The 18,328-nt window shown below is 35.8% G+C and overlaps 2 protein-coding genes across 2 annotated transcripts; both read left to right on the top strand.

Annotated features, from left to right (window-relative positions):
* Positions 1-63: 63 nt before the first annotated feature.
* On the top strand, positions 64-8,003 carry LOC148899784 (histone H2A.V). Its single transcript, XM_088995332.1, has 5 exons — positions 64-221; positions 4,462-4,539; positions 4,640-4,753; positions 5,754-5,883; positions 6,968-8,003. The coding sequence occupies exons 1-5, from the start codon at positions 219-221 to the stop codon at positions 7,027-7,029; spliced, it is 387 nt and encodes a 128-aa protein (XP_088851458.1). The 5' UTR covers positions 64-218; the 3' UTR covers positions 7,030-8,003.
* A 3,954-nt stretch (positions 8,004-11,957) lies between these two features.
* On the top strand, positions 11,958-16,444 carry rnmt (RNA (guanine-7-) methyltransferase). The gene is made up of 4 exons (XM_088995301.1): positions 11,958-12,192; positions 14,774-15,326; positions 15,405-15,518; positions 16,050-16,444. Exons 1-4 carry the CDS (start codon positions 11,972-11,974, stop codon positions 16,284-16,286), a joined length of 1,125 nt encoding a protein of 374 aa, XP_088851427.1. The 5' UTR covers positions 11,958-11,971; the 3' UTR covers positions 16,287-16,444.
* The last annotated feature ends 1,884 nt before the right edge of the window (positions 16,445-18,328 follow it).

Below are 18,328 nucleotides of genomic sequence, written 5' to 3'. Positions count from 1 at the left end.
ACATAATCCGGATGGGGGATGGGTGGACCTAGTAAGCCTCGCGTTGATTGCTTAACGCTAAGATTCGAAGGAACAACGCGCAATCTGATTGGAGGACTCGCATCACGGTTTTGACACAAAAAAAGACTTGCCAAAAGGGGCTTTGTTGTTTCTTTGCGCTCGGAAAAGCGAATTATTTGCTAGCTACTCAGTTCTTCAATCAAAGCAAAAGGAAGAAAATGGTATGTACGCGTTTACTTGTCTTACAAACTCGCGGCGGGTCGAGGTATACTCATCAAAAGGAGGAAAAAAACAACAAGAAACTCCGATATTTGTCATCACTAGAAAAGAAAGCTCCGCGTGGAATCACAAGCTGTTTGGCTAACTGTCACAGCTAAAGCATTAGCATTCACGGAGGCAACACAAGTACAAGTGAATTTATTCTTTTCTTTTTCCACGCACGCCTTTCTTTTAAGTGGTATTTTTTGTAACCATGTTAAACTACGCCCCCCATTATTAAATCGCGCCTAAATTGATATTAATAGTTTTGAAATGAGATGCGAGCAGTTGTGTTTCCTCTTGAGGTTTTTTGGTACATGATACATTTCCAAATATTTATACTCTTAAGACACTTGTTTCTATTTTTTTTTTTACATTTGTTCAACGTTTTGTCGTGACAAAAAATCTGTTGAAAATGCGTACATTTTTTTTTATGATGAGTCGTAACTATTTAGTAATGTTTAAAGGTAGCTGCGGAAGAGCAATAGGTAGGGATGTGACATTTTTCAATCATAATTCATCACTAATATATTAAAGTGCATTTAAATAGCTTTCAAATGCTGTGTAGATCATTGTTCTATGACAAATAAGAAGGAAATAATGGCATTTTTAATTTTCGAAATATGGGGATTTTCTGCCAGTGAAAACAATGAAAATATGTGACCTAGGTGTTTATTAGAGTTTAAACGATCATAACTTTCTTAATTTTTGGCGTATCTTAAAAGGGAAAAGATTCAAAATATAAATGAGCAAATATCAACCATCGAATGCAGGCAGATTTTCGTCAGAAATACAAAAAAATGGCTGTCACTGAATACTAGCAAAGAAAAATTGCAAGCTCTAGAAATATAGATGCTAATGCTTCTTTTTGCTTGAAACTTGGCATTTAAGGAGAAAAATATATATTGTACCACTTCTATGAGTTATAAAAATACAACTTACTCACCTTTATCAACTGTAGTGGTAGCAAAAAGAGCGTCAACTTCAATCCATTTTTTCCCTCGTTGTCGAATTGGGAAATTTCAAGAACCAGCATGGGGGGAAACGTCTAATATGTCATCATAAGATGCATGTCTTGGGAAATCCCACCAAAAACCATCACGTGCTTCACAACTTTAAATCGAGCAAATTTGTCACTTTGAATCTATTATTTTTTTATTCATATTTTTATTTTTATTAATTTTATTTTTATTAATTGTATTTTTATTTTTATTCATTTTATTTTAGTATTATTTTGTATTATTTTTATAATCTTTTTTTTATGATTTATTTATTTGTTTGTTTGTTTATTTATTTATATTGTTTTATTGCATTTTTCTTATTTTTTTTCTTTTACTTATATTTATGTTTAGTATTTTTATTTATTTTTAATTGTATTAAAAAATGTTATGTTATTGTTTTATTTTATTATTAGTTTGTATTATTTTTATAATGTTTTTTTAGGGTGTATTTATTTTTATTTATATTGTTTTATTCTATTTTTGTTATTTTTGTTTTCTTTTAATTATATTTATTTTTAGTATTTTTATTTATTTTTAATTGTATTAATTTTTTATGTTATTTTTTAAATTTTATTATTAGTTTGTATTATTTTTATAATGTTTTTTTTTATTTATTTTTTTTAATTTTTGTTATTTTTGTTTTCTTTTAATTATATTTATTTTTTATTTTTATTTATTTTTAATTGTATTAATTTTTTTATTTTTTAAATTTTATTATTATTTTATTTAATTTTATTTTTATATTGTTTTATATTTTTCTTATTTTTATTTTTGTTTTCTTTTAATTATATTTATTTTTAGTATTTTTATTTATTTTTATTGTATTAATTTTTTTTATTTTTTATTTTATTATTAGTTTGTATTATTTTTATAATGTTTTTTTTATTTATTTTTATATTGTTTTATTCTATTTTTTTATTTTTATTTTCTTTTAATTATATTTAGTATTTTTATTTATTTTTATTTATTATTATGTTATTTTTAATTTTATTATTAGTTTGTATTATTTTTATAATATTTTTTTTTTCGGATTATTTATTTTTATTTATATTGTTTTATTTATTTTTCTTATTTTTATTTTTGTTTTCTTTTAATTTATTTATTTTTAGTATTTTTATTTATTTTTAATTGTATTAATTTTTTATGTTATTTTTTATTTTTAAATTTTATTATTAGTTTGTATTATTTTTATAATTTTTTTTTTAGGATGTATTTATTTTTATTTATATTGTTTTATTCTATTTTTCTTATTTTTATTTTTGTTTTCTTTTAATTATATTTATTTTTAGTATTTTTTTTATTTTTAATTTATTATTTTTTTATGTTATTTTTTTAATTTTATTATTAGTTTTATTATTTTTATATTTTTTTTTTTTAGGATGTATTTATTTTTATTTATATTTTTTTATTTATTTTTCTTATTTTTATTTTTGTTTTAATTTTTTAATTATATTTATTTTTAGTATTTTTATTTATTTTTAATTATTATTTATTAAATTTTTTATGTTATTTTTTAATTTTATTATTAGTTTTATTATTTTTATAATGTTTTTTAGGATGTATTTATTTTTATTTATATTGTTTTATTCTATTTTTCTTATTTTTATTTTTATTTTCTTTTCATTATATTTATTTTTAGTATTTTTATTTATTTTTAATTGTATTAAATTTTTTTTATGTTATTTTTTTAATTTTATTATTAGTTTGTATTATTTTTATAATGTTTTTTTAGGATGTATTTATTTTTATTTATATTGTTTTATTCTATTTTTCTTATTTTTATTTTTGTTTTCTTTTAATTATTTATTTTTAGTATTTTTATTTATTTTTAATTGTATTTTTTATGTTATTTTTTAAATTTTATTATTAGTTTGTATTATTTTTATGTTTTTTTAGGATGTATTTATTTTTATTTATATTGTTTTATTCTATTTTTCTTATTTTTATTTTTGTTTTCTTTTAATTATATTTATTTTTAGTATTTTTATTTTTTAATTGTATTAAATTTTTTTTTGTTATTTTTTTAATTTTATTATTAGTTTGTATTATTTTTATAATGTTTTTTTTAGGATGTATTTATTTTTATTTATATTGTTTTATTCTATTTTTCTTATTTTTATGTTTGTTTTCTTTTAATTATATTTATTATTAGTATTTTTATTTATTTTTAATTGTATTAATTTTTTTATGTTATTTTTTTAATTTTATTATTAGTTTGTATTATTTTTATAATGTTTTTTTAGGATGTATTTATTTTTATATTGTTTTATTCTATTTTTCTTATTTTTATTTTCTTTTAATTATATTTATTTTTAGTATTTTTATTTATTTTTAATTGTATTAATTTTTTTTTGTTATTTTTTTAATTTTATTATTAGTTTGTATTATTTTTATAATGTTTTTTTTTTAGGATGTATTTATTTTTATTTATATTGTTTTATTCTATTTTTCTTATTATTATTTTTGTTTTCTTTTAATTATATTTATTTTTAGTATTTTTATTTATTTTTAATTGTATTAAAAATTTTTTTGTTATTTTTTTAATTTTATTATTAGTTTGTATTATTTTTATAATGTTTTTTTAGGATGTATTTATTTTTATTTATATTGTTTTATTCTATTTTTCTTATTTTTATTTTTATTTTCTTTTAATTATATTTATTTTTAGTATTTTTATTTATTTTTAATTGTATTAATTTTTTTTTGTTATTTTTTTAATTTTATTATTAGTTTGTATTATTTTTATAATGTTTTTTTTTAGGATGTATTTATTTTTATTTATATTGTTTTATTCTATTTTTCTTATTTTTATTTTTGTTTTCTTTTAATTATATTTATTTTTAGTATTTTTATTTATTTTTAATTGTATTAAATTTTTTTTTGTTATTTTTTTAATTTTATTATTAGTTTGTATTATTTTTGTTTTTTTAGGATGTATTTATTTTTATATTGTTTTATTCTATTTTTCTTATTTTTATTTTTGTTTTCTTTTAATTATATTTATTTTTAGTATTTTTATTTATTTTTAATTGTATTTTAATGTTTTATATATATATATATATATATATATTAATTATTTTAATTATTTTTATTCTTATTTATAATTGTTCTTTTACATATTTTGTTATTATTTAAGTAATTTTTAAAAAGTATTATTATAATTATTAATGATTATTATTGTGATAATTTTTATTGCCCGCAGGCTGGCGGTAAGGCAGGAAAGGACAGCGGCAAGGCCAAAGCCAAGGCGGTGTCTCGCTCGCAGAGGGCCGGCCTGCAGGTACGAAACCAAACACGGCTTGAAGTCCTGCTGAGATTTGATGGCATTTCTTTGTTGGTGTCCTCCACTTCTTCTTTGTTGGTTTCCTCCACTTGTTCAGTTCCCGGTGGGACGTATTCATCGACACCTGAAGACTCGCACCACCAGCCACGGTCGTGTCGGCGCCACTGCCGCCGTTTACAGCGCCGCCATTCTCGAGTACCTCACCGCTGAAGTGAGCGTGCGTGTGTGGTTTTCTGTTTGGGTGTTGTGCCAGATAGCGGAAAGCAAAAATCTAGCTGGCTATCTAGCTCATAGCTATCTAGCTAGCTGTCTAACTTGTCGTGTGACTGTTGAGTGAAGGCCTAGCTCTAGTAGCAAGCTAGCTTTCTAGCTGAGTTACTTCCGGGTTGACTGAAGGCCTAGCTAGCTATCTGTTAGCTATCTATTAGCTAGCTTTCTAGTTGAGTTACTTCTGGGTTGAGTGAACGCTGGCGTGTGTGGCTGCCGCTGCTCACCCACGTAAAAAAAAAAAAAAATTATCCTGTGATTGTAAAGGGACCTTGAGAGTTTTGAAGGGCGCTTCTAAATGAAATGTATTATTATATTTATTTGTTATAATTAGCTATCTATTAGTTAGCTAGCTATCTGGCTGTCTATCAAGCTATCTATTAGCTAGCAAGCTTTCTATCCGGATATACAGTAAAGTCTCGTTATATCGATATTCAAGGGAGTCCGAAAAAATATCGATATAACCGGGACTATCGATATATCCGATATCGATATAACCAGACTTTACTGTATATCTAGTGATTATGTCAGTTTACGAACGTTAAATTTATGAAAATGTAACCTTGGCATAGAAAGTATTTTTCGGGATATGCCACGAGTGATGCGTCGTTGGCGAACGAGCCCGTTCTCCTCACAAGAAAATGGCAGCCGACTTGGTTTTGTCCTCTATTCCCCGCCCCCAGTCGTCGGTTAAAGCCACGTGATTGGTCAAGAGCGCAGAGTGTAGAGCGCAAGGTTAAAATAGCCCATCAATCAGGCTGCCCAAGCCATCTGTACACTTGATGCAAAAAGCGATCAGCCCAGCTAAACAGAACACGATAGATGATGAACTAGATAAAATTATGGAAGAGAAAGCACCAACAAGGGATCAATCCTCAAGATGGCGAAAGAAGAATTTTTTCCCCAAAATGTCTTGTGACGTGAGGTTGTTGTGAGCCGTTCAGGTCCTGGAGTTGGCGGGCAACGCGTCCAAAGACTTGAAGGTGAAGCGTATCACTCCTCGCCATTTGCAGCTGGCCATCCGCGGCGACGAGGAGTTGGACTCGCTCATCAAAGCCACCATTGCCGGCGGAGGTGAGGCCACCGCAACCGCCCTTTTCCACTCCACCCATTTTCCATATCCCACTAGTAGTATAGTAGTAGTAATAATAGTAATAATTCTAATAATAATAATAATTATAATTATTATTATTATTATTATTATTATATTTTTTTAATAATTATTATTATTTTTATAATAATTATTATAATCATAATAACTATTATTATTATTAATATTGTTATTCTTTACTATTTATTATTATAATAATTATTATATAACAATAATGATTATAATTATAATAATAATAATCATAATAATACTATTTTTTAATACTTATTATTATAATAATTCCTATTATTATTATTATTATTAATATCCATTTCATTTCGCCTTTCAAAACTCTCACAGTCACTTTACGGTCACAGGATAAGTTTTTCCTGTGGGTGAGCAGGGGCAGCCACACGCGCTAGCGTTCACTCAACCCGGAATAACTCAAAATAGATAGACAGCTAGCTAGCTAGCTGCTTAATAAGCTTGCCACTATCTAGCTAGCTAGTCAGCCAGCTAGATAGTGAGTACATAGCTAGCTAGCCAGCCAGAGTTGATAGATAGCAAATAGCTAGCGAATGATGATAATAGTAATAATACATTTGATTTGTAAGCGCCTTTCAAAACTCTCAAGGTTGTCATTCCAAAAATCATCAAATTCTTGGTTTTTATCCTCTTCTAATTCTCAATAGATAGAAAGCTAGCTAGCCAATAGATAGCAAATAGCTAGCTAAATAGATAACTGGCCACCCAGTCAGCTATCTGGCTGGCTATCTATTTGCTGTGTATTAGCAATCTACCTAGCTATGTAGCTAGTTATCTATTGGCTAGCTTGCTATATATTAAGTATCTGGCTAGATAGCTAAAATAAGAGATGACGATAGCTAGCTAGCGAGATAGCTCGATGAAATCAATCAGGAACTTTTGGACAAAATGGCAGGCTTTTCGGTGCAGCCGGAAAAAATGCTACATTTCCGTTTTTAGCGATTTTCCTTCATTTCATGTATTTATTTGCGTGATCCCTCACTTTGCAGTCCAAATGTTCAGTGTGGCCTTTTTTTTGTCCAGGCGTGATCCCGCACATCCACAAATCTCTCATCGGGAAGAAGGGCCAGCAGAAGACGGTGTAAACGGCACCGCCTACAACCACACGACCGACTTTTTTATTTTATTTTATTTTTTTTAGTCTTGTCATAATAATAATAATAATGATGATGATGATAGCGAGAGCAATTGTTTAGCATTATGTGTTTTGTATAGCCCCACTTAACTAGAATCACTTAAAGGACAACCATAGCATCTAAAATAGCCAAAACACGCAAGCTGATATTTTGAGTCAAATGTGTCCCAAAACAACTTCAAAATGGCGAGTTTCAGGAAGTCCCGCCCCCTTGTTCGTGACATCACACCAGGATGTCTTCCCGTGGTCTAGAATCAAAACAATGGCTTCAGATTCGAAGAAAATGCTTTCTTGTTACGCATCCAGTTATGAATATGATTCAGATAGTTCTGAAGAGGAAAGCATACATGTTTGACATCGATTCAAGGAGTCCTCCCATATCGATGCGAGCCGTCAATGACAGCAATGTAGCGTCCCAGAAAATGCACAAAATGGCGCCCAAGCTACGTTGGAAATGGGCTGATTTGTATGCTGGGAATTTGTGTCAACTAGTATCAAATAGTAGTCTTGGTTGTTATTTATGTTGTTTTCCTTCTAATTTCACCATCATCACGTAGTTTTCAGACCAAAAAAAAAAAAGTACCCAAAATGCATTGTGTGTCGCTTTGTCAGTCAGGGGCGTTCCTTTAGTGACGTCACGTACGGACTCGTCACCAACTCAAAAACAGGACTTCCTGAATATTCAGCGCCAGTCTTAAAACGTCAAATATCGCTGTATGCGATGGAATCTTTGTCAAATACGCTCAGTAGAAGTCATTTGAAGCCATTTTAGAAATTATAGGAAGTTGTTCCGGAGGTGTCGGTTGTCCTTAAAAAAATATGCATCATGTGGTTAGAATGCTTGACAATGTCAAAAAGGTGACAATGAATTTGTTTGATTGCCCCATTCTATGTTTTTATACTGAAATTTTGAAGCTTTTTTTTTACAAAAAAAAAGATCTGTTTTGTAGTTATTTTATTTTGAAAATAAAGCATGCTTGATATTTTTCAATGATGGCCCAAAAAAATGTGCAACGGTGCTTTGGAAGAAGTGCACGTGGCTAGTATTAGCTTTGATGCTATACAGGTAACATCCGACTTACGACCGGCTCGACTTACGACCACCCGTACTTACGACCTCCAGACCCTATTTTTAGGGGGGTTTTGCTAGTGATTTAGCCTCCGAGTTTCTATTCAACATTTTGAATGGATTTCGACTTACAACCGTTTTGACTTACGACCGTTTGGTCAGGACGGAATTCGGTCGTAAGTCGAATGTTACCTGTATTTTTTTTTTCATTGAAAAAAAAAAAAAAATGCTCACGAATGCTGATGTGATTTTTAAACTTGAACAATTTGAGTGTGCGCTCTTCATGCGGCATTTCACTACATATGTATGCACTCCAACTCCTGAACCTCGGCGGGGCTTTGACACTCCAATTTACTCTCGGTGGATGCGCGCTTGCAACTTGAAGCTAACGGCGCAACATCTTTGGAATGAGCAACAGCGCAAACTTGTTTTTTTTTTTTTCTCCCCAAAGCTCTTTTTGAGACTGTGTGGTGGTGTGTGTGCGTTTTGGTCGGAATAAAACACCCTTTGTATGCTATCCCTGCACTCAAGATAATAATACCTATCTATTAGCTAGCTAATTTTCTATCCGAGTTACTTCCGGGTTGACTGAAGGCCGAGCTAGCTATCCGTTAGCTATATATTAGCTAGCTAACTTTCTATCCGAGTTACTTAGCTATCTATTAGCTAGCTAGCTTTCTCTCTGAGTTACGTCTGGGTTGACTGAAGGCCGAGCTAGCTATCCATTAGCCATATATTAGCTAGCCAGCTATCTATCTGAGTTACTTAGCTATCTATTAGCTAGCTTTCTATCTGAGTTACTTCTGGGTTGATTGAAGGCGTAGCTAGCTATCTGTTAGCTATATATTAGCTAGCTAGCTTTCTATCCGAGTTGCTTAGCTATCTATTAGCTGTCTATTAGCTAACTAGCTTTGTATCTGAGTTATTTCCGGATTGACTGAAGTCCGAACTAGCTATCCGTTAGCTATATATTAGCTAGCTAGCTTTCTATACGAGTTACTTAGCTATCTATTAGCTAGCTAGTTTTCTATCCGAGTTACTTCCGGGTTGACTGAAGGCCGAGCTAGCTATCCGTTAGCTATATATTAGCTAGCTAGATTTCTATCAGAGTTACTTAGCTATCTATTAGCCAGCTAGCTTTCTATCTGAGTTACGTCTGGGTTGACTGAAGGCCGAGCTAGCTATCCATTAGCCATATATTAGCTAGCCAGCTATCTATCTGAGTTACTTAGCTATCTATTAGCTAGCTTTCTATCTGAGTTACTTCTGGGTTGACTGAAGGCGTAGCTAGCTATCCGTTAGCTATATATTAGCTAGCTAGCTTTCTATACGAGTTACTTAGCTATCTATTAGCTAGCTAGTTTTCTATCCGAGTTACTTCCGGGTTGACTGAAGGCCGAGCTAGCTATCTGTTAGCTATATATTAGCTATCTAGCTTTCTATCCGAGTTACTTAGCTATCTATTTGTCTATTAGCTAGCTTGCTTTCTATCTGAGTTACTTCCGGGTTGACTGAAGGCCGAGCTAGCTATCCATTAGCCATATATTAGCTAGGTAGCTTTCTATCCGAGTTACTTAGCTATCTATTAGCTAGCTACCTTTCTCTCTGAGTTACGTCCGGGTTGACTGAAGGCCGAGCTAGCTATCTGTTAGCTATATATTAGCTAGCTAGCTTTCTATCCGAGTTGCTTAGCTATCTATTAGCTGTCTATTAGCTAACTAGCTTTCTATCTGAGTTATTTCCGGGTTGACTGAAGACCTATCTACCTATCAGTTAGCTATATATTAGCTAGATAGCTTTCTATACGAGTTACTTAGCTATCTATTAACTGTCTATTAGTTACCTAGCTTTCTATCTGAGTTACTTCCGGGTTGAGTGAAGTCCTAGCTCTATTATCTATCTATTGGCTAGCTTTCTATCTGAGTTACTTAGCTTCGCAGGGCCGTTGTGATTTTGGGAAAGCTGTTAGAATGTTTAATCTCGCCCACATATTACATACAGAACACACAAGAAATGAATGAATAGCCAGTTTTCAAATTTCAAGTCAGGAATAAACACTGTTATTGTGGTTAACATCAGAATCAGAAAGCCTTTAATAGTCACACAATGGGGAAATTTATAATTTTGGTTCATACTTTGGAAAGCTTCCTAAGTTTGATTTGCTTTTGCGGGCTGAATGAAATGATGTGGGGGGCCAGATTCCGGCCCGCGGACCTTGACTTGGACACCAGTGGTCTTGGCGTTTTAATTTGTATTTGAACCCGTCTGAATAGAGGAGACAGAGAAACCAGGTGGAACTCAACAGAAGGGATTGGATTTATCTTTGCAGTGGAGAAATTGACATTTCACAGCAGAAAAGTGATGAAAGAAAGACGTAGAAAAACAAAATATAAGGGGTGCCGGATAGGCAGCTACTCGCGCTGCCATCTTGAAGTCAAAACAACAACAAAATACTGTACTGTAATGCCCCTAAACGTCACAAATGATTCACTTAGTTGCTGGTATAGCGGATCGGTCTTTTAATAAACCTTTATAAATAACCTTTATGCAGGAGTTGCTGTCCGCCATAACTCACGCTAAGTCATTCTACTCAGGCTCTCTCGCGGACTCCTAGTTGTCGGGTCCTCCCTTCTCCGTGACGTCACGCTTCCCCGACAAGCCCAGCTCTCAAACATACACAACACAAGCACCGGACGTTATAATACAAATACATATTTATTTATATAGTGAAGCTGTTATGTTTCATAAAAAAAACAAGATTATGGATGACGCGTTTTCATTCGTTTCATTTGCCGCCGACGTTGAGTTGGAAGCCGAGGAAAGGGATCACCGCGCATGCGCAGTCGCAACTCGCCGGCCGGGGAGCGATCTCACGAATTGCGCATTAGTGATGGGAATTGCGGCTCTTTTCAGAGAGCCGGTTCTTTTGGCTCGGCTCACTAAGAATTTCCGACTCTTTGGCTCCCAAATGGCTCCTCAGTTTTTTTTTTTCGAGCATCCACTAACTTTCACTTTCCCTGTGATGATCAGCTGTCACTAATTTGCTTTTCATATTAATAATGCTATCATACAGCTAGTAAAAAAATATCACAATTGAATAATAATAAAATCATAATGTAATAACATTTGTCCACCTGCGGCGCTTGTGGCTGCCGCTGTTCACCCGCAAAAAAAATATCCCGTTACTGTAAAGACACTTGAGAGTTTTGAAAGGCACTTATAAATGCAATGTATTATTATGATTATGATGATGATGATGATGATGATGATGATGATGATGATGATGATGATGATGATTATTATTATTATTATTATTATTATTATTATTATTATTATTATTATTATTATTATTATTATTATTATTATAACCCCCCGCCCCCCTTCTCCTCACTGACTGCTGCGTATGTCTGTAATTCTCCCCTCCCTCCTCTACAACAGATATCGACCAATCACGTGCGGCTTTAACCGAAGATCGGGGGCGGGGAATAGAAGACTAAAAGAGTCGGCTCCCATTTGCGGCTCCTTGTTAGGAACCGCCTCTCTTCGTTGTACTTCAGAGATCCGGCTTAAAGAACCGGCTCGTTCGCGAACGACACGTCACCCAGCCTTGCCGAAAACCAAAATGAAGTCGAAGCGGCTCATTTACCAGTTTAAGACTACAGTCGGCACGTTTTTAGCATACGTGCTAAATTTTAAACTGAAACAGTTTTCGCGAGTAACCAATGAAAAGTAAAAAAAAAACGTCAAAGAATATTTCACCCCAGAAACGAAAGCCCTTCCAGGCGAAAAAACAGTCAACATACGTCACAAAAGCGCGACAAACATGGACGCTCTCGGCGACCACTCAAAGGAGGTGAAGACGATACCGAAGACGAGCGGCGAAATGGCCGCTGAACCCTTGTCAAAAAAGCGTTCGATAGACAAGGTCGACAACAACAATGCCGACGTGGCCAACCACTACAACCGCCTTAAGGAGGCCGGGCTGACCGTGCGGAGTCAAAGCCGCATCTTCTTCCTGCGGAACTTCAACAATTGGATCAAGAGGTGGGAACGCTCTTTTCGATCGATCACCACACTATCTATCGATCGATCGATCTATCGATCTATGATCATCTCGCTTAGTTAACCGACAACGCGTTTGGTAGAGGAGACCAAAAAGTCTACTCAAGTAAGAGTCATTTGGGAATCATACGAGTTCCCTTTCCAAGCAACTACGGTGATATCTTGGCTTACGAACGGAATTTGTTCCCTGAAAGTGTGTTCCAAACATTAATGTCCCATTGGAAAGCATTAAAATGAGAACAATCCGTTCCCAGGTCCGCATATAACATAATTTTCAACTAAATTAGCATTTAAACTACACAAAATACACATATTTGATGTATAACAAATGTGCTATTGTATTGTAATTAAAGAAATAAACTGTACTGTGTAATAAAGTTGACCTTTTTGATGGTCGTTGATGTAATTGATTCCCAGAAAGTGTGTGTCAGGACAAAAGTTCATCTGCCAAACATTTATGTCCCATGAGAAACCATTCAAATGAGAACAATCCGTTCCCAGGTCCGCATAAAACATAATTTTCAACTAAATTAGCATTTAAACTACACAAAATACACATATTTGATGTATAATAAATGTGCTATTGTATTGTAATTAAAGAAATAAAGTCGTTTTATTGACCTTTTTGATGGTCGTTGATGTAATTGGTTCCCAGATAGAATCAGAATCATCTTTATTGCCAAGTATGTAGAACACACAAGGAATTTGTTTCCGGTAGTAGTCGTCAAAAAAAACTGCTAAGTGGCACTATACAGTTCCATTTTCGATAGTGTGTGTAAGGCGAAACAGTTCATCTGCCAAACATTGATGTCCTATACGAAACCATTCAAATGAGAATAATCCGTTCCCAGGTGCCCATAAAACATGATTTTCTACAAAATAAGACGTAAAACTACACAAAATATACCTTATTTTATGTATAATAAATGTGCTATGGTATTATAATTAACGAAATAAGTGGAAATGCTACAAAATATACCAACGCTGCTTGACGCGGACGCAACTTGAGATACAGTGATACCTTGGCTTACGAACTGAATTTGTACCCAGAAAGTGTGTTCCAAACATTAATTTCCCATAGGAAACCATTAAAATGAGAATAATCCGTTCCCAAGGACCCATAAAATATAATTTTCAACTAAATAAGCCTTAAAACTACACATATTATACCTTATTTTATGTATAATAAATGTGCTATGGTATCATAATGAAATAAATAAGGGGAAATGCTATAACAACGCTAAACCAACGCTGCTTAACGGGGACGCAACTTGAGATACAGTGATACCTTGGCTTACGAACTTAATTGGTTCCCAGACAGAGTGTGTTAGGCGAAAAGTGTGTATATCCCAAAAAATAGTTTCTCATAGGAAAGCATTAAAATGAGAATAATCCGTTCCCAGGTGTCCATAAAACGTGATTTTCTTCTAAATAAGACATAAAACTATACAAAATATACCTTATTTCATGTATAATAAATGTGCTACTGGATTGTAATGAAATAAATACACTGTACTGTATAATAAAGTCATTTTATTTACATTTGTGATGGTTGTTGATGGCTTGTTGGAATGGGGTGGGAGGAGGTCAGAGGGAGTTAATTGCTGTTTGGAAGGAGAGTCACATTCCATAAGGACTGTAATTAAAAAAAAACCTGTGTGAAGTCTGTTGAGATATTTTAACCTTGCAGTCTATACTCTGCTTTTGAACTATCAATAAAGTTGAAACGAGTCCAAATTTCACTGTGTTTTCTATCCAGTTCACCATTTCACTTTTTTTTGTTACAAGCTCTGTCATCTCCCTTTTGTGACCAGTGAAATTTGGACTCGTTTCAACTTTGATAGATCAAAGGCAGAGTGTAGACCGCAAGGTTAAAATACCCAACAATCAGGCTCAACAAATAACCCGCACAAGCCATCTGTACACTGGATGCAAAAAGCCATCAACAACCATCACAAAGGTCAATAAAACGACTTTATTATACAGTACAGTTTATTCCTTTAATTACAGTCCTTATGCAATGTGACTCTCCTTCCAAACAGCAATTCCCTCCCTCTGACCTCCTCCCACCCCATTCCATCAAGCCATCAACGACCATCACAAATCAAATAAATAAAATGACTTTATTATACAGTACGGTGTCTGTGTAAGCTCTCAATCGTACAGGAGTGGTCCCTTCTCTCAGGTTGGGGGGAGCAGAGGACTAGTCCCTGTGGCTCCACTGATTGCTTCTATTGTCCTGACTGGCGACTGGCCTGATTGCCCAATTTGCCCTGGCATCACATCAACAGCATAACTAAGCCTATGTTGCCTAAGCAGCCTGTTGTACAAATGATCCAAATTGAACGTCACTCCTTGAAAGAAGTACAGATGACTGCTGAAGAAACCTTTTCATCGATGGACCATTCCCGTACGACTGAGAGCTTACACGGACGTATTTATTTCCTACATGACGCTGCTTTCATTGATGTCAAAGAGCGTTTTGTTTGGAACCAAGCAGCCGGAATTGTCTATGGGAATATGCACGGGGCAACCAAAACAAAGGCATTGTGCTTGTCCTTAGCGTCCTGATCGGCGAGACGGTGGAGAAGTTGCGCGACGCCGGCCACCGCCACCTGACGGTTCTGGACTTGGGCTGCGGCAAGGGCGGCGACCTGCTCAAGTGGCGCAACGGCGGCATCCAGCACTTGGTGTGCGCCGACATCGCCGGCGTGTCGGTGGAGCAGTGCCGCGCCCGCTACGAGTCCATGCGGAGCAGAGGCGGCGGCGGCGGCGGCGCGTTTAGTGCCGAGTTCGTCACGGCCGACTGCACCGGCGAGCTGGTGGCCGACAAGCTGGAGCGCCCAGACCTACTGTTCGACATCTGCAGCTGCCAGTTCGTGTACCATTACTCCTTCGAGAGCCGGGCCAAGGCCGACACCATGCTGAGGAACGCCTGCCAGCGCCTCAAGCCCGGCGGCTACTTTATCGGGACCACGCCCGACGCCTACGAGCTGGTTAAGCGCCTGGAGGCGTCCGACTCGCTCTCCTTCGGCAACGACATCTTCCGGGTGACGTTTCGCAGCCGAGGCGACTACCCGCTCTTCGGATGCCAGTACCACTTCAACCTGGAGGAGGTCAGGCGCCATCTTTGAGTGTGCCGGCGGGGGGTGTGGCTTTTGTGGCAAGCTCTCTACTTTTACTGCCCCGCGTAGGTGGTGAATGTGCCCGAGTTCCTGGTCTACTTCCCCCTGCTGGAGCGTATGGCCTCGCGTTACGGCATGCGGCTGGTGACCAAGCAGCGCTTCGCCGACTTCTACGGCGACAAGGTGTCAGAGATGTTCGTTCGGACACTGTGGACAAAGACGCGAAGCCAGAAAGACTGCCGGCAGGAGACGTAGCCATTCATGACAGACGCCTGAATTCCGCAGGCCCTCTGCCAAGCTATTTCTTGAGAGTATATGCACATTTTAAGTGATACATTAGTCAAACATTACAACATACATTAGTCTTGATTCGAATAGCACACCTCTTGAGTTCTAAGCACAAACAGCTGTAAGCAACAGAACGGTCTTTTCCATGAACTGATACATTTGTAAGCTGGCCCATGAGCTCTTCCCGTGAAGGGGTTTCAAGTCGTAAATTGCTTCGATGATGATAAAGTAGTTTCCCCAAGTCTTAAATTCTGTCCAAGGCCAGAACTCCTAGCTGAAGATGACAGTTTAATACGCTGTGTCTGTTGACCTCAGAATGACCCCAGGTGGTCTGTGCTTTAATCGCGTATTGAGTCACAAGTGTTGACTAAGCATAAAACGGCATGAAACTTTGAAAGATGATAACTTCTTCTTCTCCATCACAAGGTCAAGCTGAGTCACCACCGCAATCTCCTCATGAAAATGTCCTCGCTGGAGGAGTTCCCGGCCCGGCACGGCGGGCGGCTGAATTCCCAGGATGTGGACGAGTACCGCCACGCTAGCGAGTACCGAAAGCGGGCGGGGCCCGCCGCCGCCGCCGACACCTTTTTGGGTACGCTCAGCCAATCCGAATGGGAAGCCGCTAGCATCTACCTGGTCTTCGTCTTCCAGAAGACGTCCTGACTCAGTTCACGGAGTCAGGACGGACGTATTGGACAAGAGGGACTGAATTGATTATGTTTTTGTTTTGTTTTTTTGGGCGTCCTGCTTCCATCCATCAAGTGTAAAATGCCACCAACAAGTAAACACGTTTTGTTTTACCAAAATGTGTCTTTCAGTGAGACAGTCTGAATTTGTCTTTTTTGTCCCCTTCAATTAAAGGACAACCGACAGCATTTTTTTTGTTTCCTAACTGACACAAGAAAAATATTTTATAGCATCTAAAATAGCCAAAAACAGGCAGGCTGATATTTTTAGTCAAATGAAAAATGACTTAGTGTCCAAAAACGACTTCAAAATGAAACCGGAAGTGGCCAGTTTAAAGAAGGTCCCGCCCCCTTGTTCGTGACGTCACACCAGGACGGCTTGCCTTGCTGGAGAATCAAAATAATGGCTTCAGATTCGAAGAAGATGCTTTCTTGTTACTCATCCAGTGATGAATATGATTCAAATAGTTCTGAAGAGGAAAGCATAAATGTTTGCAATCCATCAAAGGAGTCCTCCCATATCAATTCGAGCCGTCAATGACAGCAATGTAGCACCCAGAAGATGCACAAGATGGCGCCCAAGCGCCGTTGGAAATGGGCTGATTTGTCTGCTGGGAATTTGTGTGTTGTCCGGTAGCGTCGGTTGTCCATTTGTGGTAGGTACATCCTTAATAAAAACAATCATTTTTTTTGCTATTAAATTATTATTATTGCTATCTTATTGTGTTTGGCAACTTTTCAGAATGTCCGGTAACGTTTTGTCATGAGTTTCAGACACACATTTTACGTTTTAAAAGCCACGCTGAATATTGTTTTCGAGTTGATGCCGGAAGTGACGTCACGGAGGGAACGCCCCTGACCGAGAAAGTGAAACACAATGCATTTTGGGTACTTTGTTTCGTCTGAAAACACTGTTTTGATGGCGAAATTAGAAGGAAAACTACATAAATAATGGCATGGTGAATCGCGTGTGGCAGCCACAATTGCTTCATATGTCGCGTCCACCAGTTTCGTCGCTTACGGCTCAAATTGATACGGAAGGACTTCTTTAATCGATGGCAAACATTTATGCTTTCCTCTCCAGAACTACAGTCATCCCTCAGTTTCCGAAGCCCTTGGCTTCCGAGCTTTTCGGTTTACGAGCGTTACATTTATGAACATTTGACCTTAGCATACAAACTTTACCTTCTTCTAACAACAAAATGGCAGCCAACTGTTTTTGGTCCTCTATTCCCCGCCCGCAGTCTTCGGTGAAAGCCACGTGATTGGTCAAGAACGCAGCAGTGAGGGCGGGGTTAAACATTAAAGAGACAGGCAGACGATAGTGAGAGAGTTTCAACTTTGATAGTTCAAAGACAGAGTGTAGAATGCAAGGTTAAAATTACCATCAATCAGGCTCCACAAGCCATCTGTATACTTCATGCAAAAAACGATCAACCCAGATAAACAGAACACAACTGATGAGGAACAAGGTAAAATGATGGCAGAGAAAGCACCTACAAGGGATCATTCCTCAAGATGGTGAAAGAAGGTTACGTTCCTCATCAAGTGTTTAATGCTGATGGAAGCGGCCATCCCATTCCATCAAGCCTTTAACGAGCATCACAAAGGTAAATAAAGAGACTTTATTATACAGTACAGTTTATATCTTTAATTATAATACCATAGCACATTTATTATACATAAAATAATGTATATTTTGTGTAGTTTTATGGCTTATTGAGTGGAAAATGATCTTTTATGGGGACCTGGGAACGGATTATTCTCATTTTAATGATTTCCTATTGGAAAATATTTTTTGGGATACACACTTTTTGCCTTACACACTCTCTCTGGGAACCAATTAAGTTCGTAAGCCAAGGTATCACTGTATTTGAATCATATTCATAACTGGATCCGAATCTGATTCCGATTCCGAACTCTCTGAAGCCATTGTTTTGATTCTGGAGCAAGGCAGTTTGTGAAGAAGTATCCTGGCGAACAAGGGGGCGGGACCTTCTGAAACTCGCCATTTCCGAG

Source organism: Hippocampus bargibanti, linkage group LG04 (assembly GCF_051943395.1).
Source record: "Hippocampus bargibanti isolate YZ-2025 linkage group LG04, ASM5194339v1, whole genome shotgun sequence".
Lineage (NCBI taxonomy): Eukaryota > Metazoa > Chordata > Actinopteri > Syngnathiformes > Syngnathidae > Hippocampus > Hippocampus bargibanti.
The sequence above is the reverse complement of the archived record's forward strand: the minus strand, read 5'-3'. Positions and strand labels throughout refer to the sequence as shown.

Coding starts and splice junctions, on each gene's coding strand:
- LOC148899784 (XM_088995332.1), top strand. Junction 4,754..5,753: donor TCGAGTACCTCACCGCTGAA/GTGAGCGTGCGT, acceptor TGAGCCGTTCAG/GTCCTGGAGTTGGCGGGCAA. Junction 5,884..6,967: donor AGCCACCATTGCCGGCGGAG/GTGAGGCCACCG, acceptor TTTTTTGTCCAG/GCGTGATCCCGCACATCCAC.
- rnmt (XM_088995301.1), top strand. CDS start 11,972: ATGGACGCTCTCGGCGACCACTCAAAGGAGGTGAAGACGATACCGAAG. Junction 12,193..14,773: donor TTCAACAATTGGATCAAGAG/GTGGGAACGCTC, acceptor GCTTGTCCTTAG/CGTCCTGATCGGCGAGACGG. Junction 15,327..15,404: donor ACCACTTCAACCTGGAGGAG/GTCAGGCGCCAT, acceptor TGCCCCGCGTAG/GTGGTGAATGTGCCCGAGTT.